The sequence below is a fragment of the Heterodontus francisci genome, chromosome 4 (assembly GCF_036365525.1).
Source record: "Heterodontus francisci isolate sHetFra1 chromosome 4, sHetFra1.hap1, whole genome shotgun sequence".
NCBI classification, from domain to species: domain Eukaryota; kingdom Metazoa; phylum Chordata; class Chondrichthyes; order Heterodontiformes; family Heterodontidae; genus Heterodontus; species Heterodontus francisci.
In genome coordinates this window covers 30,628,503-30,651,618 of record NC_090374.1, presented here as the reverse complement: position 1 = coordinate 30,651,618, position 23,116 = coordinate 30,628,503, and the positions used below count along the sequence as shown (strand labels likewise).

At 41.6% G+C, this 23,116-nt stretch overlaps 1 protein-coding gene across 1 annotated transcript in view; it reads left to right on the top strand.

Annotated features, from left to right (window-relative positions):
• Nucleotides 1-23,116, top strand: part of vegfc (vascular endothelial growth factor c) — a 221,487-nt gene that overhangs the window by 166,560 nt on the left and 31,811 nt on the right. The window contains exon 4 of the mRNA XM_068029324.1: nt 5,582-5,733. Coding sequence (XP_067885425.1) covers nt 5,582-5,733 — 152 coding nt within the window. The remainder of the gene's footprint in view (nt 1-5,581; nt 5,734-23,116) is intronic.

The following is a 23,116-nucleotide window of genomic DNA, read 5'->3' as shown; positions in this document are numbered from 1 at the left end:
CTTCCTTCTCATAGATCATTGCTAACAGGGTGCTTGTAATCTACCAGCCGTGTTTGATCCCACATTTAGTGGCGTCTGCTCCCAGACCAGCTTTCCTGGTTCCCGCACAACCAGTGCTCCCCCTCCTACATGCACCCCACCGCCCCCCCCCCCCCCCCCGCGCCGCTGCTGTCCCTCATCTCCCAACACCACCAGACATGGATCTGCAGCTCAGCTTCAGCCTGAGCTGCGACCTTTCTTTGTACTTCAACTTGCTTCAACCACATCTCAACCCTGACCAAGGGCATAGCCTTAGGTTTGTGGCAGGGCTGTGCCATAGCCTCCCACCTCCCACCTGCTCCCCCCCCCCCATCTATTACATCCATCCTCAACCTTACCTGTTCCTGTACCCAACCTCTGAATGGAATATCGAATAATGCATAGTAGAATGTCTGCAATTCTGTGTACAGTTAAATGGAATATATAAATATTAAATCAGCTATAGTACAAAATAAGCTCTTTTACAATAATCGGACATCTAGGACAGATTAATGAGGAAGGGTATTCTATACAGAAGTAATTATAATGTAAGAAGTCTTTGAACCTTTTGCTAGGTTGAAGGAATGTCAATGTTGTGGAAGTGAACGCTTTTCCTATTCTTGTTAATCAGTGTTCGCATCAAGCATTCCCAAATCAGTAAACCATGGCCAGAGCATAGAATAATGAAGCACAGAGGAAGGCCATTCAGCCCATCATGATTTTGCTGGCTTGCTGAAAGAGCTACAAATTAATTTCACTCCCCTGCTTTTTCCCCATGGCCCTGCAAATCTTTTCTTTTCAAGCATATATCCGTGTTGGACAAAACATTGTCTCAGCCTCGAAAGAGTACCTGAAGGCACAGTGGCGCAGCGGTTAGCACTGCAGCCTCATAGTTCCAGCAACCTGGGTTCAGTTCTGGGTACTGCCTGTGCAGAGTTTGCAAGTTCTCCCTGTGAGCGTGTGGGTTTCTGCCGGGTGCTCTGGTTTCCTCCCACAGCCAAAGACCTGCAGGTTGGTAGGTAAGTTGGCCATTGTAAATTTCCCCTAGTGTAGGTGGGTGCTCGGGGTTGTGGTAGGGAATATGGGATTGATGTAGGATTTGTATAAATGGGTGGTTGTTGGTTGGCACAGACTCGGCGGGCCAAAGGGCCTGTTTCAGTGCTGTATCTCTAAATAAAAAGGTACCTGTCCACTTTTTCCATTCTCACATCAGCCAATCTTGTAGCTTATCTCAGTGACATTATGAGCTTATGGCTGATCTTGTACTATGGAAATATAGGGACAGGTGGGGATGTGGTAGGAATATGGAATTAGTGTAGGATTAGTATAAATGGGTGGTTGATGGTCGGTACAGACTCGGTGGGCCGAAGGGCCTGTTTCAGTGCTGTATCTCTAAATAAAAATCAATAAATATGGACCTGCACCAGTTAAGCACTGTGTGGGACGTATTTCATTTAGATTGCTTATAACTTGTAGACAGAAGGGGCTTTCAAAATACATACAGGCTAGATTTCAACACAGGGCCCAAGTGTAAAAGAACTGTGCCCTTAACTCCTGAGCATCTCTGTGAAAGATTTTTCAATTTCCAAAGATAATAAAATGTACACAGAGAACATACTATCCAAGTGTTTTCCTCAGAATAACCTTACCTTTAAAGACCTCAACATGTTCTATTTTAAGCTGACTCGATTGAAATGCATGGCAATATTTACAATGGTGAAAATTAAGATAAAAGCACCAGAACTGCAGGCCAAAGATATAATACCCTTAACAAGACAGGATCCCTTATTTGAGCATGTTAAAATCAGAACAACCATACTGTCAGAAGGGATGCAGTAGACTGTTTATCAGAATCAGATTACGTTATCTTCTCCCTGGAGACTTTATACTCAATAAAACTACTAGTGAATCTAACAAAAATAAACTTTGAAATGGAAAGTCATCACAGCAAGGCTTTCTGCGATACCAAGTCAAGTGCAAACCTGTAAGATTGATCTTTAGCTTAATGGCAAATCACCACTATAGCTGGGAGAAAAAAAAAGTCTCTGAGACACAATATAGCAATGCAATGTTTTGGTTTAATAAATATCAAACTGCCCAAGTTTGGATGGGCCTCGACATGGTGCCTGAGTTCATATTCATTTACTCATTCCTTTGTACTGTTTGATGATTTTTAATCTTGTATCTTACAAATTGACATATATTTGACTCAAACTAATAAATCATTTTTGGTTAACTTGTCTTAACCAAGCTTTAGAAAAATGTGCTGTCTATGCTTGCTTTCTGATTGTTAAATAGCTGAATATTTAGTGGATAGAAAATGTTAATACTACAGCAGGAATGGGTGAGTTATCTGCTAATTAAAATCATAAGTTACGTTTTGGCACAACATGAAACGAAAAGCTAGCTCTGATTTACAGTTATAAAACCCACTGCAAATATATACACAGTATTGTTTTTCTTGTTTTTTCAGGAGTGGGGACTGATGCCAGAATGTTAATTAACCAGATAGGAATTTTCACTGAAATTTACTCAGTGTTTTTCAGTTTTGTTCTAGAAAAGGCTTGTTTTGTCTTCCAAGGTTTCAAATTCTTTTCTCCAACAATAAAGTTATATAATGCAAACTCATCTGGGGTGGGGAAGGCCGAGGACTGCCTTCCCACCTGAGGCCAATTAAGGCTTTTAAGTGGGCTCCGCTCCCATTAGCTGAAGTCGGAGGGACTTGCCGTTATGTAGAGACACTGCCAGGTGTGACCTGGTGGCCTCCTAGCCAGTTCGGAGCTGATTCCTCCTCTGCGAACAATCCATGGCCCACAGAGTGCACCCCCAGCGGTAATGTTCACCCCCATGGCAAGACCCAACCCTGCCCTTACCAAACCCCCACCCCCACCACCCCCTCGCCAGGTTCTGCCTCCAATGGCCCCAACCCCACTTACCTGCGTCCTCGGGTCTCCTTCATTTTTGCCACTGCAGGTCTTCTGCGGTACCAGCAGTGGCCATTGCTCCTAGTGGCACTAACAATACTGTGCAGCTGTGGCCCTCCGATTGGCAAAAGCTTGTTCCTTAAAGGGACGGCGTCTTCGATGGCAGGCAGTTAATTGGAATTCCACCAGCGGTCTGACAGTGGACCGAGACAGGGTCTTCCCCCGTCTTCTGGCCCGTCATCGGGAAAAAAATTCAGCCTCAAATGTAGTCTTAAGGTGAAATGTGGGGATAATTGGAGCAGAGCTCACAGATTTTTAATACAATGTATAGGTGGACAAATTGCTAATCATGACTTGTAAAATATTGTCTTTGCTTTTGTTTTCAATTCCTTGTACATATGTCCTGTTACAACAAGAACAACTTGTATTTATATAGTGCCTTTTACATTATAAAATGTCCCAAGACGTATTGCAGGAGCATAATGAAGCAAAATTAAAACATCGAACCACATAAGGAGATATTAAGGCAGGTGGCCAAAGCTTAGTCACAGAGGTAGATTTTAAGGAACATCTTAAAGGAGGAATGAGAGGTAGATGAGCAGAACCCAGGTTCAATAACTTTTAAATTTCATCATAGGTGTAGATTTTCAGCATGTATTTCTTAAACAATTAAATATCTCCATCCATGCCCATGCAAGATTCACATCCATTCAGCCAAACTTAACTTGCCAAAAATATCGCCAATTATACAGAGCATCACAGTGAGGAAGTTTATTCATTACTAACCTTGCATGTTTTTAAACCATCTCAGTCAGTTACACCTTCCCTTCCCCCATTGACTACTGACATATTCCATTCCATGCTCTATCTCCTCAACCATACACTGAATACATCTATTTATTTATTTATTTTATTCATTTATGGGATCTGAGTGTCGCTGGTAAGGCCAGCATTTATTGCTAACTGTCATTGAGAAGGTGGTGGTGAGCCACCTTCTTAAACCACTGCAGTTCATGAGGAGTAGGTATACCCCACAGTGCTGTTAGGAAGGGAGTTCCAGGTGTTTGATACAGTGACAGCGAAGGAATGGCAGAATATTGGTGTGTGACTTGCAGGAGAACTTGCTGGTGTTTATGTTTCCATGCGTCAGCTGCCCTTGTTCTTTTAGGTGGGACAGAACGTGGGTTTGGAAGGTGGTGTCGAAGGAAGCTTGGCGAGATGCATCTTTTAGATAGTAAACACTGCTGCCACAGTGCGCTGGTGGTGGAGTGAGTGAGTGTTTAAGATGGTGGATGGGATGCTAATCAAGTAGGCTGCTTTATCTTGGATAGTGTTGAGCTTTTTGACTGTTGTTGGAGCTGCACTCATCCAGGCAAGTGGAGAGTATTCCATCATTCCTGACTCGTGCCTTGTAGATGGTGAACAGGCTTTGGGGAGACAGGACGTGAGTTACTCGGTGCAGAATTCCCAGCCTCTGACCTGCTCTTGTAGCCATAGCATTTATGTGGCAGGTCCAGTTCAGTTTCTGGTCAATGGTAACCCCCAGTATGGGAGATTCAGCAATGGTAATGCCGTTGAACATTGAGGATAAATGGATAGATTCTCTCTTATTGGAGACGGTCATTGCCTGGCATTTGTGTGGTGAGAATGTTACTTTTCACTTATCAGCCTGAACCTGGATGTTGTCCTGCATGCATCATCCTGATGGTCTTGCTGCATGTGGGCATGATCTGCTTCAGTATCTGAGGAGTTGCGATAGGTTACCTATCCAAACCTAAAACTGGCCGCAATTATGAAAAATGATTGTGCACTGCTCTATAAGCTGCAGATAAAATAGTGAGACTAAAAAATAGCAACTTGCATTTATGTATCACCTTTAGTGGAGTAAAATGCCCTAAAGGGCTTCACAGAAGGGTAATCAAATAAAAAATTGACACCGGGTCAAAGAAAGAGTCATTAGAACAGGTGACCAAAAGCTTGGTAAAAGATGTAAGTTGTAAGGAAGGTGTCAAAGGAGGAGAAAGAGGTGGAGAGGAGGAGAGGTTTAGAGAGTGAATTCCACTGCTTAAGACCTATACAGCTGAAGGGCCAACCAGCAATAGTGGGGGGAGGAAATGGGGAATGTACAAGAGACCAGAGTTGGAGGAGCACAGAAATCTTGAAGTTTGCAGAAATATGGAGGGGCGAGATCATAGAGCGATTTGAGAAAGGATAGGAATTTTAAAATCAGGGCATTTCCAGACTAGAAACAAATGTAGGTCAGCGAGCACAGGAGTAATGGGTGAACAGGACTTAGTGGTTGCTAGGATATAGGTAGCAAAATTTTGGATGAGCTTAAGTTTATGGAGATATTAATACATTTTATTGTGAAATATTAGCCTTGGAGATTTCAGTTTTCTTATTGTGGGCTCTATTCTTTCACTTGCATATTCAATATGTGCATGTAACAGAATCAGAAGGAAATAATTATTGAGTTAATTGTACATATTGCTAGCCATGGCCTATTTACTGACTTCAGTGATAGCGTTTGTAGTGTACAGGTTGGGAGGGTAAATGGAAATGATAGTCAACATGTTTTATTTTCTTGTTTGTTTTCTCGTTTATTTATTCATTCTTAATTTCGTTCTTTTGTTTCCTAGCTGTTTGAGATTACAGTGCCAATTTCCCAAGGACCAAAACCCATAACAATCAGCGTTGCAAATCACACGGGCTGCAGATGTATGTCAAAGCTGGATTTCTTCAGGCAGGTCCACTCCATCATCAGACGCTCTATATCTACGTCCCAGTCAGAGTAAGTGCAACTGAATGTAACTCGGAATACATTTTCCAATTTGACAGTGCAGCACACTCCCTTGCTTATGGCTAGCGCATATTGGAAAATTGTGGGCACATTGCTTACAATTTTTTAACATGTGTTACTGTCCAGCTCTCTGGGATTTGGAAAATTAGGCTGTTATGTTTAAGCCTGAAGTGAATCTAACCTGGGTACTGGAGATGACAGTACTTTTTCAGCATAAAACAGCCTTACTATTTAAAGCAGTTCACAATAATAAGGTCTTCATATTAATTGTGAAGTCAACATTCATGTAATTAAAAGACTTGCTTTGAGGAAATGACTGTCCCATCGCCACATATGAAAGTGTGACCTCAAAAGCACCACAGCACATGGCATCACACCATCAAAATACTGGGCAAAAGAATTGTGATTGGCGCAAATTACCATTTACCTGTCAGGTTACTAATTATCCAATTGACTAATGGAATAAATCAAAAACTGTAGAAACCCAAACAATCAAATCTCTCAATTATTTTTCAAAGCTACCATTCATTAATCAGTAATCACTGCATAACCGATCAATCAGTTTGCTCAGGTAATTTTTTCATTCTTCATGGTTCAGCACCTTAAAGCCTCCTTAAGGCCTACTTTCCATCATCTCACCTTTCCTATTCATGCTTGGGTCCAATCCTGAACTGCAAAGAGCTGTAGGCATTTTTTTTTAAACAGTATTAAGTTGGCTATATAATTAGCTATATATAGGTTATTGTCTTGTTATTGTTATTAGTTTTGAGCCTGCTGCTGTGACACTACAATACCCAGAGTGCACCATGCAAATCAACCACAGACGGCGGAGGAAACAGATAACTATTTTACATTTAATAACTGAGAGTAAGAGGTTTAAGAGTGGGAAGAACAAATAAAAGCTTTTTGCAACTTAACTAAGAATTGTAAAGCGATGATACAAGTGAGGCTTGCATTTTCAGTGTCAGTAAGGAAAATGTTTTTTACCTCCAGTAATAGTGGTTATTTGTTAGGTTTCTCCAACATCTTCATGAATTGCACCATGCAAAAATGTAGAACTGTAATTAATTTATTCTGCAATTTTATTCATATAACAGTAAGGTTATTACAAAGACTATTCAATACTTCTGAAATGTTTGACCAATATTTGTGACACACAAATATCTTGGTTGGTACTTACCGAGACAAACATATTTACATCAGCTATTTTGTACAATTATCAAATGTATTTTTTGTTTGCCTTTTCTAAGCTTTCACATAGAGAGTACTGTAATGTGGAATAAAACCAAATAAATGAACCCTTTATTCATCAAAAGAGTTACTTGCAGGCAAAGCATTGCACTTGTTATAGGGGAGAAACAAAGGGGAAATGGGGGGGGGTGAAATCTCACTGTGTGATATTAGCATATGAATTTGTAACATTTTCAAACAAACTTCCTTTGTGCACAAATTTAAAGGAGATGTTGCCCTATTTATTGTTAACGAGGTTACTGTTTTTGTTAAAAGATTGGAAGAGAAATTTCATAATTTCGTAATGCATTCATATGCTAAAAGCACAGAACAGAATTTGCGTAGAAATTACAACATGGAAACAGGCTCTTCATCCCATCCTGTCTGTGTTGTTTAACCTCCACGTGTGCAGTAATCCTTATCAAATGGGCCAACTCTGTTTCCAACTCCCTTTTATCACATTTCCTTCAAACAACTATCTAATCTATTCTTACATGTTGCCAAGGTCAATGCTTCAATCATTATCTCTGGTAGTGCATTCCATAGCCTCAAAGCCTCTGTGTAAAATTGGATCTCCTGATCTGTGTCCTAAGTTTCTTGCATTTAATCTTATATCAATGTTCCCTTGTTCTAAACTCTTCAATAACATCTTTTTCTGTTTATTCAGCCCCATCCCTTCTTAATTTTAAACACCTCGATCAAATCAACCTAGAATCTTCTCTGTTCTAAAAAAAAGTTCCATGCTTCTTCATATTTATATTTCCTCTTATTCTAGTGAATCTACAATACACCCTCTGTATTACCTCAAGATTCTTCCTGATTAGTGGAACCCAAAAATGTACATTCTACTTCAATTGTATTCGTAATAAAGCTTAATATAAATTCACCATTGCATCTCATTTTTATAAAACTCATTATTCAATCTCTTTATGGTCTTATCCATTTCAAGTGCTGCTTTGAATATCTTGTGAACCTGAACCCCCAAAGCCCTCTCCCCTTTGACATCTGAAATGTGAGAGGCTGTTTCTCACGGCCAGTGAGTCTAGAACTAAGCATCATAGTCTCAGGATAAGGGGTCAGCCATTTAGGACTGAGATGAAGAGAAATTTCTTTCCTCAGAGGGTTGAGAACCTTTGGAGTTCCCCATTCTGGAGGGCTGTGGATGTTCAGTCTTTGAAATCAAGGGATATGGGAATAGGGCAGGAAAGTGAAGTTAATGTAGAAGATCAGCCAGGATCTTATTAAATGGCAGAGCAGGCTGTATGGCCTACTCTTGCTCCTACTTAATATGTTCTTATCGCTCAGCTTTGTACCCATTCTCTTTTTGCCCCTGTCCTCAAGAACAGCTCCATCCTGCATATTTGACAATTCTGGACAGTACCTTCACCGCAGTCTAATCCACTCACTCTTTCTCCTGTTACTTTTGATTCACCTTGTACCAATGATTCAGTTTCTTTGGATTTTGGCACAACAGTATGTGTGAGCAATATAAAAGTACACAATTTTTTACTACTTTTTTCACTAAATGGCAACTTTACCCTCTGAAATCTCCACCACCAATGTTGTGTGGGCATCGGTGGATGTGCCAGAGGATTGGAGAGTGGCAAATGCGATGGATGATGTTTGCATGGATTTGAAGAAACCACATAAAAGACTGGTTAACAAAATTGAGGCTCTTGAAATAGGAGTGTCATTGTCCAATTGGATAAAAGAAATCGGCTTAAGGACAGAAAACAGCGAGTCGTAGTAAATGGTTGCTTTTCAGACTGGAGGATGGCAGACGGTGGTGTTCCCAAATTTCAGTGCTGGGATCACTAATTTTTTGAAAAATATAAATGACTTAGATCTTGGAATACAGAGTAGGATGTCAAAATTTGCTGACGATACCAAACTTGGAGGTGTGGCAAACAGTGAGGATGATATGAACCACCCACAACAGGACGTAGATAGGCTAGCAGAATGGGCAGACAGGTGGCAGATGAAATTTAATACTGACAAGTGTGAGGTGATGCATTTTGGCAAAAGGAATAGGGAGAGGCAATATAGACTTAATGGCACAGTTCTAAAGAGGGACCTGGGGTTGCATGCGCATAGATCTTTGAAGGTGACAGGACATATTGAGAGAATGCTTAGTAAAGCATATGGGATCTTGGACTTCATAAATACAGGCATTGAGTACAAAAGCAGGGAAGTTATACTGCACCTTTATAAAGCTCTGGTTAGGTCCCAACTGGAGTATTGTGTCCAGTTCTGGTCTCTACACTTCAGGAAGGATGTGAGGTCCTTGAGAGGGTGCAGAGGGGATTTACCAGAATAGTTCTAGGGATGGAGGAATTTAGTGACAAGGTTAGGTTGGAAAAGCTGGGGTTGTTCTCCTTAGAACAAAGGAGATTGAGGGGAGAATTAATAGAGGTGTACAAGATTATGACAGGCTTAGACAAGTTAGACAAGGAAAAACTGTTCCCATTATCTAATTGTACAAGGACTTGGGGACACAGATTGAAAGTTTTGGGAAAAAGATGCAGGGGGAAATATGAGGAAGCACTTTTATCTCAGCGGCTGGTGATGACTTGTAACTCACCGCCCACAAGGGTGATGGAAGTGAAGACGATCAATGATTTCAAGAGGAGGTTGAATGGCCCCCTAAGAGAAATAAATAGACTTGCAGGACTACAAGGACTGAGCTGAGAAGTGGGGCTGACTGTGCAGCTCCGTGGAGAGTTGGCATGGTCTCCAAGGGCCGAATGGCCTCTTGTGCCATAAATGACTCTATGACTCTATGACCTTTCCAGCATAAGCACGCATACCCATCCCCCAAAAAGTTTAATCACTTGCTCCCCAAGATTAGGTAGGTCTACTCTATTGTGTAGAATGGGCATATATTCTCCAGAGTTTAGATGAATGAGAGCTGATTTCTTTAAACCATACAAAATTCTTAAGGGGATTGAGAGGGCAGATCCTGAGAGGCTGATTTCCTCTGCCTGGAGAGTCTAGTCTCAGGATATGTTAAGATAAGGGGTCTGCCATCTAATGTTGAGATGAGGAGAAATTACTTTACTCAGAGGATTGTGAATCTTTGGAATTGTCTACCCCAGGGAACTGTGGGAGCTCAGTCATTGAGTATATTCAAGACTGAGATTCATACATTTTGGATGCTGAGGGAATCAAGAGATATGTGGATAGGGAAGTGGAGTTGTGGCAGAAGATCAGCCATGATGTTATTGAATGGCGGAGAAGGCTTTGGACCTTCCCCCAGAAAAGTGTATTAAAGGCACATGTCCTAAAATCAGATCAACCTATGTCAAAAATGTAAAAGCTCAAACCCCTCTGATGCACTGTGATGGTGGACATATAGACCAGGAAAGAGCCCGATTTGAGAATTTGTCCACGCTGAATTAGCTAGACTAGTCTGCTTTAATTGGCTTCAGCGCCCTGGACTAGGGTTGATCAGTGGCACCAGCTGGCAAATGCACATGTGGAATAGGGTCTGACTCAGCTGTGCACCATCACAGTTGAATAGCCCCCGGTCATAAATGAAAAATGCCCCTTTGAAAATGAGTGTTAGGAGAGTGATGGCACCTGTGAAAGTGTAAGCCTTTATGAGTTAATGCCTTCAAACATGGATGACATGGAGATTGGGAGAGAAAAACAAAACTCATGTGACAAATATATTTAGAGTTAGCCATTATGCTAATATAAAAATATCAATGTTATTAATAATTATTTACAGCAACATTAGTGCAGTCATTAAACTACTGCTATTGTTTGGGAATTTGAAATATCAGTTTTATGTACTCATGGATGTTTAAAATGAAGTAATGCCAGCTTTCCTCTGTTTCTTCAAGTCGAACCCAAAACCCATGCTATTTTGTTTGTGTTGGACAGAAAGCTCCAGTTGTGTGTGGGATACTTGTCAGCATCCTGCTGAGTTACCAGTGGCCTTTCGTTTATCCAATAAAGTTGATGTTAACAGAGTACAACTCAAGTTTAAACCTCAGCGTTAAAATATAATAGACAAAGCTGCCTGCCAGGAAATTGGAACATGATTAGCAAATCTGAGTAGCCCGTAATATGACATCATGCTCTGTGAATAGTGTAAAGGAATATTGAGGCCAGGGTCACAGCAGTGCAACTAATCTTCATAGCTGGTGCAAATTTAAAATTCTCCTGAGTTTCTTAAGTATGCTTTTACGGCTCATTTAGTTGCTAATACTGAAATGCACATCTTGGTTGAAACTTTAAAACAACAACCCTAATAATGGACAGAGATTTACTGAAATGAACATTTAAGTGTACTCATGCTTTCGACAGCATTCCTGTAAGCGCCAAAACAAATTGTAAGGAAGTAAGAATAGGAAAGCAGAATATATTTTAAAAAGCATGAAACTTCTAAATGTTGATGTTCAGAGAGACTTGGGTGTACTCGTACCAGGAACACTGAAAGTTAGCATGCAGGTACAGCAAGCATTTAGGAAGGCAAAAGGGAAATTGGCCTTTATTGCAAGGGAATTGGAGTGCAAGAATAAGAAAGTCTTGCTACATTGTCTCGAGCTTTGGTGAGATCACACCTGGAGTACTGTGCACAGTTTTGGTCTCCATGTCTTAGGAAGGATATACTTGCCTTGGAGGCCGTACAGCAAAGGTTCACTAGGTTGGTTCCTGAGACTAGAGGGTTGTCCTATGATAAGAGGCTGATGTAATTGGACCTATACTCTCTGACGTTTAGAAGAATGAGAGGTGATCCCATTGAAATATAGAAGATTCTAAAGGGGCTTGACATGGTGGACACTGAGAGGTTGTTTTCCCTGGCTGGGAACACAGGGGCACAGGTCAGAATAAGGGCTCAATAATTTAGGACTGAGATGAGGAGAAATTTCTTCCCTCAGAGGCTTGTGAATCTTTGGAATTCCCTCCATCAGAGTGTTGTGGATGCTCCATTGTTGAGTATATTCAAGCCTGGGATAGATTTTTGATCCCTCAGGGAATCAAGGGATATTAAGAGCAGGCAGGAAAGTAGAGTTGATGCAGAAGATCAGCCATGATCGTATTGAATAGTGGAGCAGGCTCAAGGGCCATATGATCTGCTAACCAGAAACAGAGAGTAGGCATAAAAGGTCATTTTCTGGTTGGCAAGATGTGACAAGAGGTGTGCCACAGGGATCAGTGCTGGGGCCTCAACGTTTTACAATTTATATAAATAACTTGGATGAAGGGACCGAAGGTATGGTTGCTAAATTTACTCATGACACAAAGATAGGTAGGAAAGTAAGTTGTGAAGATGACATAAGGAGGCTCCAAAGGGATATCGATAGGTTCAGTGAGTGGGCAAAGATGTGGCAAATAGAGTACAAGAAGCATATTATCTAAATGGTGGGAGATTGCAGAGGTCTGAGGTGCAGAGGGATCTGGGTGTCCTAGTGCATGAATCACAAAAGATTAGTAGGTAGGTTCAGCAAGTAATTAGAAAAGCTATTAAGAATGTTATTGTTTATTGCGATACAAAAGTAGGGAGGTAATTCTTCAGTTATACAGGGCATTTGTGAGACCACATCTGGAGTACTGTGTACAGTATTGGTCTCCTTATTTAAGGAAGAATGTAAATGTGTTAGAAGTGGTTCAGAGAAGGTTTACTAGACTAATACCTGGAATGGGCAGATTGTCTTATGAGGAAAGGTGGGATAGGCGAGGTTTCTTTCTGCCGGAGTTTAGAAGAGTATAAGGTGACTTGATTGAAACATATAAGATCCTGAGAGGTGTTGACTGGGTGGATGTGGAAAGGATGTTTTCCCCTTGTGGGAGAATCTAGAACTAGGGGTCACTGTTTAAAAATAAGGGGTCGCCCACTTAAGACAGAGATGAGGAAATTTTTTTTCTCTGAGGGTCGGGAACTCTATTCCTCAAAAGGCAGTAGAATAATTTTTTGAATATTTTTAATAAGAGGGTGAGAGGTATCGGGTCGGCGGGAATGAGGAATCGAGGTTACAATCAGATCAGCCATAATCTTATCGAATGGCGGAGCAGGCTCGAGGGGATGAGTGGCCTACTCCTCCTCCTAATTTGTATGTTCTTATGGTCGTATCTATATAGTCTGCTCCTATTTCTTATGTCATTCTTTATTATGTTCTGGAGCTCCTAATTTCTGCTTGACGTTACAATGGGAAATCACGAGAACCCTCGCAGAAATTCAGGTCCATTGGGAAAGTTTTGAGTTTGGCTGATTGTGTATGACAGGTGATAGTGGCTTGGCCTCCCATTAAATACCTCTCCCAATTTTCATTTCATTGGATACAAAAATCAGGCAGCGTCAAAGAGCAGTTTCAGCCATGTTTCACTTTCGGCTAAATTCAAAATGATCCCCAGCCTTGTGTTTTATGAAAGTTGCAGCTATGAGGAAAGATTGGATCGGCTAGGGTTGTTTTCCTTAGAACAGAGGAGGCTGAGGGGTGACTTAATTGAGATGTACAAAATTATGAGGGGCCTGGATAGAATAGACAGGAAGGACCTGTTTCCCCTAGCAGAGAGGTCAATTACCAGGGGGCACAAATTTAAGGTGATTGGTAGAAGGATTAGAGGGGACAGGAGGAAAAACTTTTTCACCCAGCGGGTGATGGATGTGTGGAATTCACTGCCAGTAATGGTGGTGGAGGCAGAAACCCTCAGCTTATTTAAAAGGTACCTGGATATGCACCTGAAGTGCTGTAACCTGCAAGGCTATGGATCAGGTGCTGGAAGATGGGATTAGATTGGGCGTCTAGTTTTTTTGGCTGGCACAGACACGATGGTCTGAGTGGCCTCTTTCTGTACTGTAATTTTTCTATGGTTCTATGGTGACTATTCCAATGTCCTCCTTGTTGGCACCCAACTTCCAATCTCCATCAACTTCACCTCATTCAACAATTTGCTGTCTGTATCCCAACTCACACCAAGTTTCATTCACCAATTACCCCTATGCTCACAGACCTACATTAAATCCCGGACTGACAATATCTCGATTTTAAAATTCTCATCCTTTTTTCCATATCGTCCATGGCCTCACCCCTCCCTATCTCTGCAATCTCCTCCAGCCCTACAACCCACTGAGATTACTGCAATTCAGCCTCTTGCACGTACCTGATTTTCATTGCTCCACCATTGGTGGCAATACCTTCAGCTGCCTAGACCTTAAGCTTTACCTAAACTTCTCCACTTCTCTACCTCTCTCTCCTCCTTTAAGATGCTCCTTAAAACATACCTCTTTGACCAAGCTTTTGGTCACCTGCCCTAATACCTCCTTATGTACCTTGCTGCCAAATTTTGCCTGATATTGTGAATGTGTAGTATCTTGGCACATTGTACTACATTAAAGGTGCTTTATAAATGCAAGTTGCTATTGAGTGCACCCTAACTTACATTAGTATCTGAAATGGGTATAACAGTTTGTAAATGAGTGAGGTAAAAAGCTCCAGCGCTACAAGACTCATCTCTAATAGACACAAAAGTGGCAAAAAGATGCAGGTGAAACCAGTCTATGTTCCAGAGCTGGGCCAAAGGCCTGATTTTCTTTGCTCCATCCCACATCATGGCAATTGGATCAAAATGCAGCTTGGGCTTTTGCTGGGGAGTTTGAGGTAATACAGCAGCTTCGAAAGGAGCAGGTCATTCTTCAGCGCGAGTTCATCACAGCCCTGACCGGATGAGATTTATGACTTTGGTTTCTACCAGAGGAAAGAATATTAAGTGCAGGCAACATTGGGATTTTCATTAGCCGGCTTCCTGCGAAATGTTTGCGATATAAAACTACAAGCACTTAGAAAGGAGCAACTTAAATAGTTTCCTGCCAAAGACATCATACAGTTAAGTGTTAATGTGTTGGTGTCATGTTGGACAGCATAATTGCTCTTGCCAACTTATTTTGTTGGGGGAAAAATGCCAAAGAGTCTGGAGACCTAAGGAAGTGCAGCTTATTGAAGAAAAACAAACAAGAAAATTGTTTCCTTATTGTTTTCTGGATTTTCGCAACAACATTTCTTTTGTGGTTCGAGTCAGGATTTTGTGCACAAGCTCCCAGTAGACCATAACCGAACTGAATCAGCCTCTCTAGTTTCCTTTTAGGGGTCATCAAAATACAGTAGCCAGTTGTATACTTCACTGTCAACACATTAACACTTCAAGCAGCATTTATAATGGTGCAACTACAGTCCCTTTATCCATAATATGTACTTCACTTCTCCAAAATTGATATTTTTCTTCAGGTGTTTTATTATCTTATTCATTCTTACGATATGGGCATCGCTAACATTTATTGCCCATCCCTAGTTGCCCCTGAGAAGGTGGTGTAGAGCTGCCTTCTTGAACCGCTGCAGTCTGTGTGATGAAGGTGCTCACACTGTGTTGTTAGGGAGGGAGTGCAGCATTTTGACCCAGCAACAGTGAAGGAATGGTGATATATTTCCAAGTCAGGATAGTGTGTGACTTGAAAGGGAATTTGAAGGCGGTGGTGTTTCCATGTATCTGCTGTCCTTGTTCTTCTAGATGAGGGAGGTCACAGGTTTGGGACGTACAAGGCTAAGAGTTGTTTTACAAAGCACCCAGCTCCTCAGCAAGTTATCTAGTATCTATGCTGTACAGACCAGCGATGCACCAGGTTTGCACCCTGGTCTGTGCTAAGTTGACTGATTTCAATGTAGCAAACCTGGAATTTTTCTCAGCACTCCAATGTTACAGAAAGGAATGAAATGGTCAGGGTTCCTGCTTACGAATGTTGCCCAGTAACCCTAGCTGGAAACTTATGCTTGTGTACACATTGAGTGAGGAAAGGATGAAACTCAGCCCTGAAGACCCCATGCAGTCAAATATCACGCTGACTCTCTCACACAGAATAATGGCCCCATAGGCAAAAAGCAGGGAACAATCAGCGCCTTTGAAATTATTCAATAATCTCACATCATTGGTGGTAGGGAGACTTACTCACTGCCTATACTTTTCCGGAGATTAATTTCAGTATGAAGTCCCAGAATTCCCAATATGCATACCCAGGGCTGAATTTTGTCAGGGCGGCGGGAGCCCCAAGGACAGGCTCAAAAGCCGGGTCACCCCGCCTCGGCCGTTTCTGGGACCTGTGGCCACATTTTGAGCATTTTAGTTGCTGCCGGGATGCCCATCCCTTTAAGCCAGGAGCCCATCTCCAAGAGCTGCCAATCAATCAGAGGACCGGCAGCTCTTCAGACTCAGCAGCTCCACCGGGAGCAGTGGCTGCCTTGGGACTGCACCCAGCTGAGAGGATGCAGCAATAGACGCCACCCTCGCAATGAAGCAAGTGAGGTCGGAGTCGTTGGGGCCAGTCAGATCGGTAGGTGGGGGTGTTGCCACGAGGGTGGCCATTGCTGCCTGGGGCCCCTCTATGGGCCACAGGGCGCCCAGTTTGAAGGCAGCCCCCACCCCGAGCCTGTAAACAGACTGCCAGGGTTCACCAGACTTTTTCCCCACATGCCGGAGGGCCCACCTGCCACTGGTGAAATGCCGGTGGCGGCAGGAAGAGGCCCTTGATTGGCTACTTAAGTGGCATTATTGGCCTCTGGACGGGAGGGCTGTCTTCCATCTTCCTTGCCACTGGTAATATACCATGACAACGGGAAGGTCACGGGCACTCCACCCTTCACCTGCCCTTGCCACTTTACGAGACCCCTGCCTCCCAGCCCATCCCTAGAGCACTGGTAAAATCCAGCCCCCAGTGAGTGAGATACCCCACCAGTAACACTGAGAAAATGATTCCCAACATACCAGCAAGAGGTCAGCAAGAGGGAAGAACATTGCTGTGGAATGCAACAGTGATTCTAACATTGAAATGTATTTGTACAGGATGTGCATCTTTTAATGGTATCAGAAATTAATCTGACTGGGGGTGGCACAGTGGTGCAGTGGTTAGCACCGCAGCCTCACAGCTCCAGCGACCTGGGTTCGGTTCTGGGTACTGCTTGTGTGGAGTTTGCAAGTTCTCCCTGTGACCGTGTGGGTTTCTGCCGGGTGCTCCGGTTTCCTCCCACAGCCAAAGACTTGCAGGTTGATAGGTAAATTGGCCATTGTAAATTGCCCCTAGTAGGTAGATGGTAGGAGAATGGTGGGGATGTGGTAGGGAATATGGGATTAATGTAGGTTTAGCACAAAATGGGTGGTTGTTGGTCAGCGTAGACTCAGTGGGCTGAAGGGCCTGTTTCAGTGCTGTATCTCTCTTTGACTCTATGTATTATAAGTAAAAGGTTCCCACCATGGCAAATTAGGAAATTGAATTAATTAAATCTGTAATTTGTGGACTGGCACCAGATGAATTAAACATGAAAGTGCTAGACTGCCATAAAAGCGCAACTGGTTCACCCACATAATTCCAGTCCCACACTACATGATTGATTCTTTTGTCCTTCAGGGCAACTGGAGATGATCAATCAATATGGCCATGCCAACTTCACCCACATCCTGAGGAGAAATATTAAAACTATTGATGGCAATGTTCACTAACACATTTTCCTGCACTATTTCATTTGCAGTGCAGGATTATTCTTTTCTATTGCTTCACTCTTTTCCTTACAAATACAATATCAGTGAGACACATGATGGAAACTGCATTTTGATGATTAATTTTTCTTAGTAATCTGAGACTAAGTGTGTTACTTCTGCACCAAATCACAGGGGAAGTGGTTCATTGCAAACGCAAAAGACAGAGGCGACTGTGTACCTAAAGTAATGGAGTGTAAATAAATCACCCGCTGGTAGGGCAGGTAAATAAAGCCTTCTAGATTAGACAAACTCTTCCTTTTGTTAATTGTAAATAATGTGCCTTAAAATGAATTGGCAAGAAACTTTCATGGTTCACTGCTTTCCCCTAATTTTTAGGTCTGTTTTACACCTGTCCCACAGTATTATAAAAAAGGTTGTGATCTGCAATGGACTGCCACTGTGGTGCTAACATGTGTTATTGAGGTCAATTTGCAGGATCTGCTTCCTTCCACTCCCTGAACAAGGTTGTTCACGAAAAGCATTTCTAGATAAAACATAATGGCCCAAGGCTTCTGCTGTGTGCAATCCTTCAGGAGGATCTTCAAATTAAGCTGGGGTTTTTTAGGCGCAAGGACACTAATAGGCATGTTTTAAAAGTCATTAAATATTTAATTTATTGAGAAACTGACTAGTGTACACCAATGAAACTAGTAAATTGTTCGGTATAGTTTCTTTAAAGTCATTTTCAGTTAGTTAAAATCAGGTGACTCACAGGTAGTGGATTAGACACTTATTAAGATGCTTATTTTTTGTGATAGACCCATTTTCAGCTGTAACACATTAACACCATAGTCTGGTGCAGCTTACCACTCAAATATATCAAGAAATACTTCTTAATGCAAGGTAAATCATAAACAGTTTCTTTCTGCTTTGCGGCTCAATTGCACTGGCTCATGGAAGAGTTTGCCTTCGGTGACATGCAATTGAGCTTCAGCTAAAAGTTGAGTAAAATATTCACTTCGGAAAACTAGTGCAATTTCAAGTGCAAGTGGCACTGGGATTGCTGATTGGGGCCAAATCAGAATCTCTACCCCAAAGTGAAATGAAATGAGATCCTGACAATGGTGTTTGAAGCCTTGGAGAGGTGTCCCAATCCGTCACAATGGAGAGAGTTAATCTCCCGGAGGTTTATAGCTTGCTTTTTTTGTACCTCAACAAACTCCAAAAAAAGTTATACAATGGGAAATGCAGAAAACATGAAAATATGTAAATTTCTGAAGAATATTACTTTACTAACCTTTCTGCCTATTAATCTGTAAAGGCATAAATTGTAACATTATTGTGACCAGTAAGAATTGTTTTTGAAATAGTGCACTCTTTAAGCAGTTATTAGCTGTTTGGTGTGCATCGTCGAATATGATTCTTAACCTGATGAGTTTCCCACATGGGGGAGGTTCAGATCCAAAATGTCAGGCTTCCTTTCTTTCATGGGGCCCCATTAAAAAACAATTAAATGATGTCTTCTAGTACCAGATCCTCTTCCAGCTGTCTTCACCCGGCAGAAAAGCCATAGTGGTTTCACCCCTTCAGGCCGGAGTTAAAATTATAATTGGGGCCCTGCTCAGATTCTTCAACTATTGGGAAGTCAAGAGTTATGGAGAACAGGCAGGAAAGTGAAGTTGAGGCTAAAATCTTATCAGCCATGATCTGACTCAATTTCTGAATAAATACCATTGGGTTATGAGGGAGAAATCATCTAGGTTGCCTCCTTTAAACTGCAATCTCTGACCTTTTTGTACATACAAACATATGAATTAGGAGCAAGAGTCGGTCACTCAGCCCCTTGACCCAGTTCTATCATTCAACAAGATCATGGCTGATCTGATTGTGACCTCAACTCCACATTCACACCTACCACTGACAACCTTTCATCCCCTTGCTTACCAAGAATCTATCTACCTCTGCCTTAAAAATATTCAAAAATTCTGCTTCCACCGCCTTTTGAGGAAGAGAGTTCCAAAGACACACAATCCTCTGAGAGAAAATATTTCTCCTCATCTCTGTCTTAAATGGGTCCCTTATTTTTAAACAGTGACCCCTAGTTCTAGATTCTCCCACAGGAGGAAACATCCTTTCCACATCCACCTTGTCAAGACCCCTCAGGATCTTAGATGTTTCAATCAAGTCACCTCACACTCTTCTAAACCCCAGCAGATACAAGCCTAGCCTGTTCAACCTTTCCTCATAAGACAACCTACCCATTCCAGGTATTAGCCTAGTAAAGCTTCTCTGAACTTTCAATGCATTTACATCCTTCCTTAAATAAGTAGACCAATACTGTACATAATACTCTAGATGTGGTCTCACCAATGCCCTGTATAACTGAAGCATAAGCACCCTACTTTTATATTCAATTCCCCTCGCAATAAACAATAACATTCTATTAGCTTTCCTAATTACTTGCTGATCCTGCATGCAAATCTTTTGTGATTCATGTACTAGGACACCCAGATCCCTCTGCATCTCAGAGCTCTGCAATCTCTCACCATTTAGATAATATGCTTCTTTTTTATTCTTCCTGCCAAAATGGACAATTTCACATTTTCCCACATTATACTCCATTTGCCAGATCTTTGCCAACTCACTTAACCTATCTATATCCCTTTGTAGCCTCCTTATGTCATCTTCACAACTTACTTTCCTGCCCAATTTTGTGTCACCAGCAAATTTATCAACCGTACCTTCAGTCCCTTCATCCAAGTCATTTATATAAATTGTAAAAAGTTGAGGTCCCAGCACAGATCCCTGTGGCACTCCACTCGTTACATTTTGCCAACCAGAAAATGACCCATTTGTGCCTACTCTCTGTTTCCTGTTAGTTAGCCAATCTTCTATCTATGCCAATATGTTACCCCCTACACCATGAGCTTTTATTTTCTGCAATAACCTTTGATGTGGCACCTTATTAAATGCCTTCTGGAAATCTAAGTACCGTACATCCACTGGTTCTCCTTTATCCACAGCACATGTTATGTCTTCAAAGAACTCCAATAAATTGGTTAAACATGATTTCCCTTTCACAAACCATGTTGACTCTGCCTGATTACCTTGAATTTTTCTAAGTGCCCTGCTATAACATCATGAAAACAGCTTCGAACATTTTCCCTATGACAGATGTTAAGTATTTTCCTGCTTTCTGTCTCCCTCCCTTTTTGAATAAAGGATTTACATTTGCTATTTTCCAATGTAATGAAACCTTCCCTGAATTTGGGAAAGTAAAAATGCATGTTATCTCACTAGCCACCTTTTTTAGGACCCTAGGATGAAGTCCATCAGGACCCAAGGACATGTCCGCCTGCAGCTCCAAAAAATTGTTCAGTACCACTTCCCTGGTGATTATAATTTTCTTGTGTTCCTGCCTCCCTTTCATTTCCTGATTTACAGCTTTTTCTGGGACATTACTTGTATCCTCTATAGTGAAGACTGATGCAAAATACCTGTTCAATTCATCTGCCATCTCCTTATTTTCCATTATTAATTCCCCAGACTCACATTCTATAGGACCAATGCTCACTTTGTTAACACTTTAAAAAAAAATCTATAGAAACTCTTAATATCTGGTTTTATATTTCTCACCAGTTTTCTCTCATACTCTAATTTTCCCTCCATATTAAGCTTTTAGTCATTCTTTGCTGTTTTTTATATTCTGTCCAATCTTCTGACCTGCCCCCGTCTTTGTGCAATTATATGATTTTTCTTTAAGTTGATACTACCTTTAATTTTTTTTAGTTAATCACAGATGGTGGATCTTCCCCTTGGAATTTTTCTTTCTCCTTGGAATGTATCTATTCTGTGTATTCTGAAATATCCCCTTAAATGTCTGCCACTGCATCTCTATTGACCTATCCTTAACCTGATTTGCTTTTTCCTTTAGCCAGCTCTGCTTTCATGCCTTCATAATTGCCCTTATTTAAGTTTAAAATACTAGTCTCAGACCCACTCTTCTCTCCCTCAAACTGAATGTAAAATTCAATCATATTATGATTGCTGCTACCAAGGGGCACCTTCACTGCTACCTAGGGTCATTAATTAATCCTATCTCATTGCACAATACCAGATCTGGTATAGCCTGCTCTCTGGTTGGCTCCAGAACGTGCTGGTCTAAGAAACGATCTCAAAAACATTCTATGAACTCCTCATCTAGGCTACCTTTACCCATATGATTTTTCCAGTCTATATATAATTAAAATCCCCCATGATTATCGCCGTACCTTTCTGACAAGCTCCCATTATTTTGTCCTTTATACCTCATTCTACTGTGTGGTTACTGTTAGGAGGCCTGTACACCACTCGCACAAGTGATTTCTTGCCTTTATCATTTCTCACCTCCAGCCAAACTGCTTCTACATCCTGGTTTCCTGAACTTAGGTCATCCCTCTCTGTTGTGTTAATACCATCATTTATTAACAGAGCCACCACTCCACCTTTTCCTAGCTTCCTGTCCTTCCTAAATTTCATGTACTCTTCAATATTCATGTCCCAATATATGTCATCCTGCACCATGTCTCTGTAATGGCTATCAGATTATACTTACTTATTTCTATTTGTGCTATCATTTTATCTGTTTTTTTTTCGAATGCTATGTGGATTCAGACACAGAGCCTTTAATTTTGTCCTTTTATTATGTAATCTCTAGCCTTATCTGCTGATTTACTCTTAGATTTGTACTCTCTGTCCCTTCCTGTCACAGTCTGTTTATCTTTTCCCAAAGTACTACCTTTCTCTCGTGCCTTGTCTCTACTCTTTGATTGACCACAGCTTCCAAAATCTGATGCTTTGCCCCCACAAAATATGCACGTGTGGATATCGGGTGAATATAAAAGGAGGCTCAGTGGGATAGTTTGCTGACATTCAGTGTGGGTTCATACATGAAGATTGACATGTGACTGAGATACCAGAGAGCGATTGGCACCAATGGACCTTTAACCGAGCATGGGTGAGTTAAGCGGGGGTGGGGGTGGGGGCAGTGGAGCGGGGGGCTTGCTGGGGAAGAATTAATGTACATACAATGCATACATTTGATTTTTTCATAATGTTTGTATTGGTCACAAAGAAGTAGAGTTACAGCAGAAAGTTCTTCTTCTAGAATGTGGCGCAGTGGTTAGCACCACAGCCTCACAGCTCCAGCGACCCGGGTTCAGTTCTGGGAACTGCTTGTGTGGAATTTGCAAGTTCTCCCTGTGACCGTGTGGGTTTCTGCCGGGTGCTCTGGTTTCCTCCCACCGCCAAAGACTTGCAGGTTGATAGGTAAATTGGCCATTGTAAATTGTCCCTGGTGTAGGGAATGTGGAATTAATATAGGAGGGGATGTGGTAGGGAATATGGGATTAATGTAGGGTTAGTATAAATGGGTGGTTGATGGTTGGCACAGACTCGGTGGGCTGAAGGGCCTGTTTCAGTGCTGTATCTCTCTATGACTAGACCTAAGATGAATGGAAAGATATGCATACTTTAAACCTTCATGTTCCCAAAGAGTCAGATCTTGAATAACAGACCCCACTTGGTTTAATTGAAGAGCTTTTCTCTAAATTTATCTTCAGTCTTACAAGTTGTGTGAAAAACTTTGTGGGAAGGCTAAGTGTAGATAGTTATGAAGATTGATGAAGATAAGGCT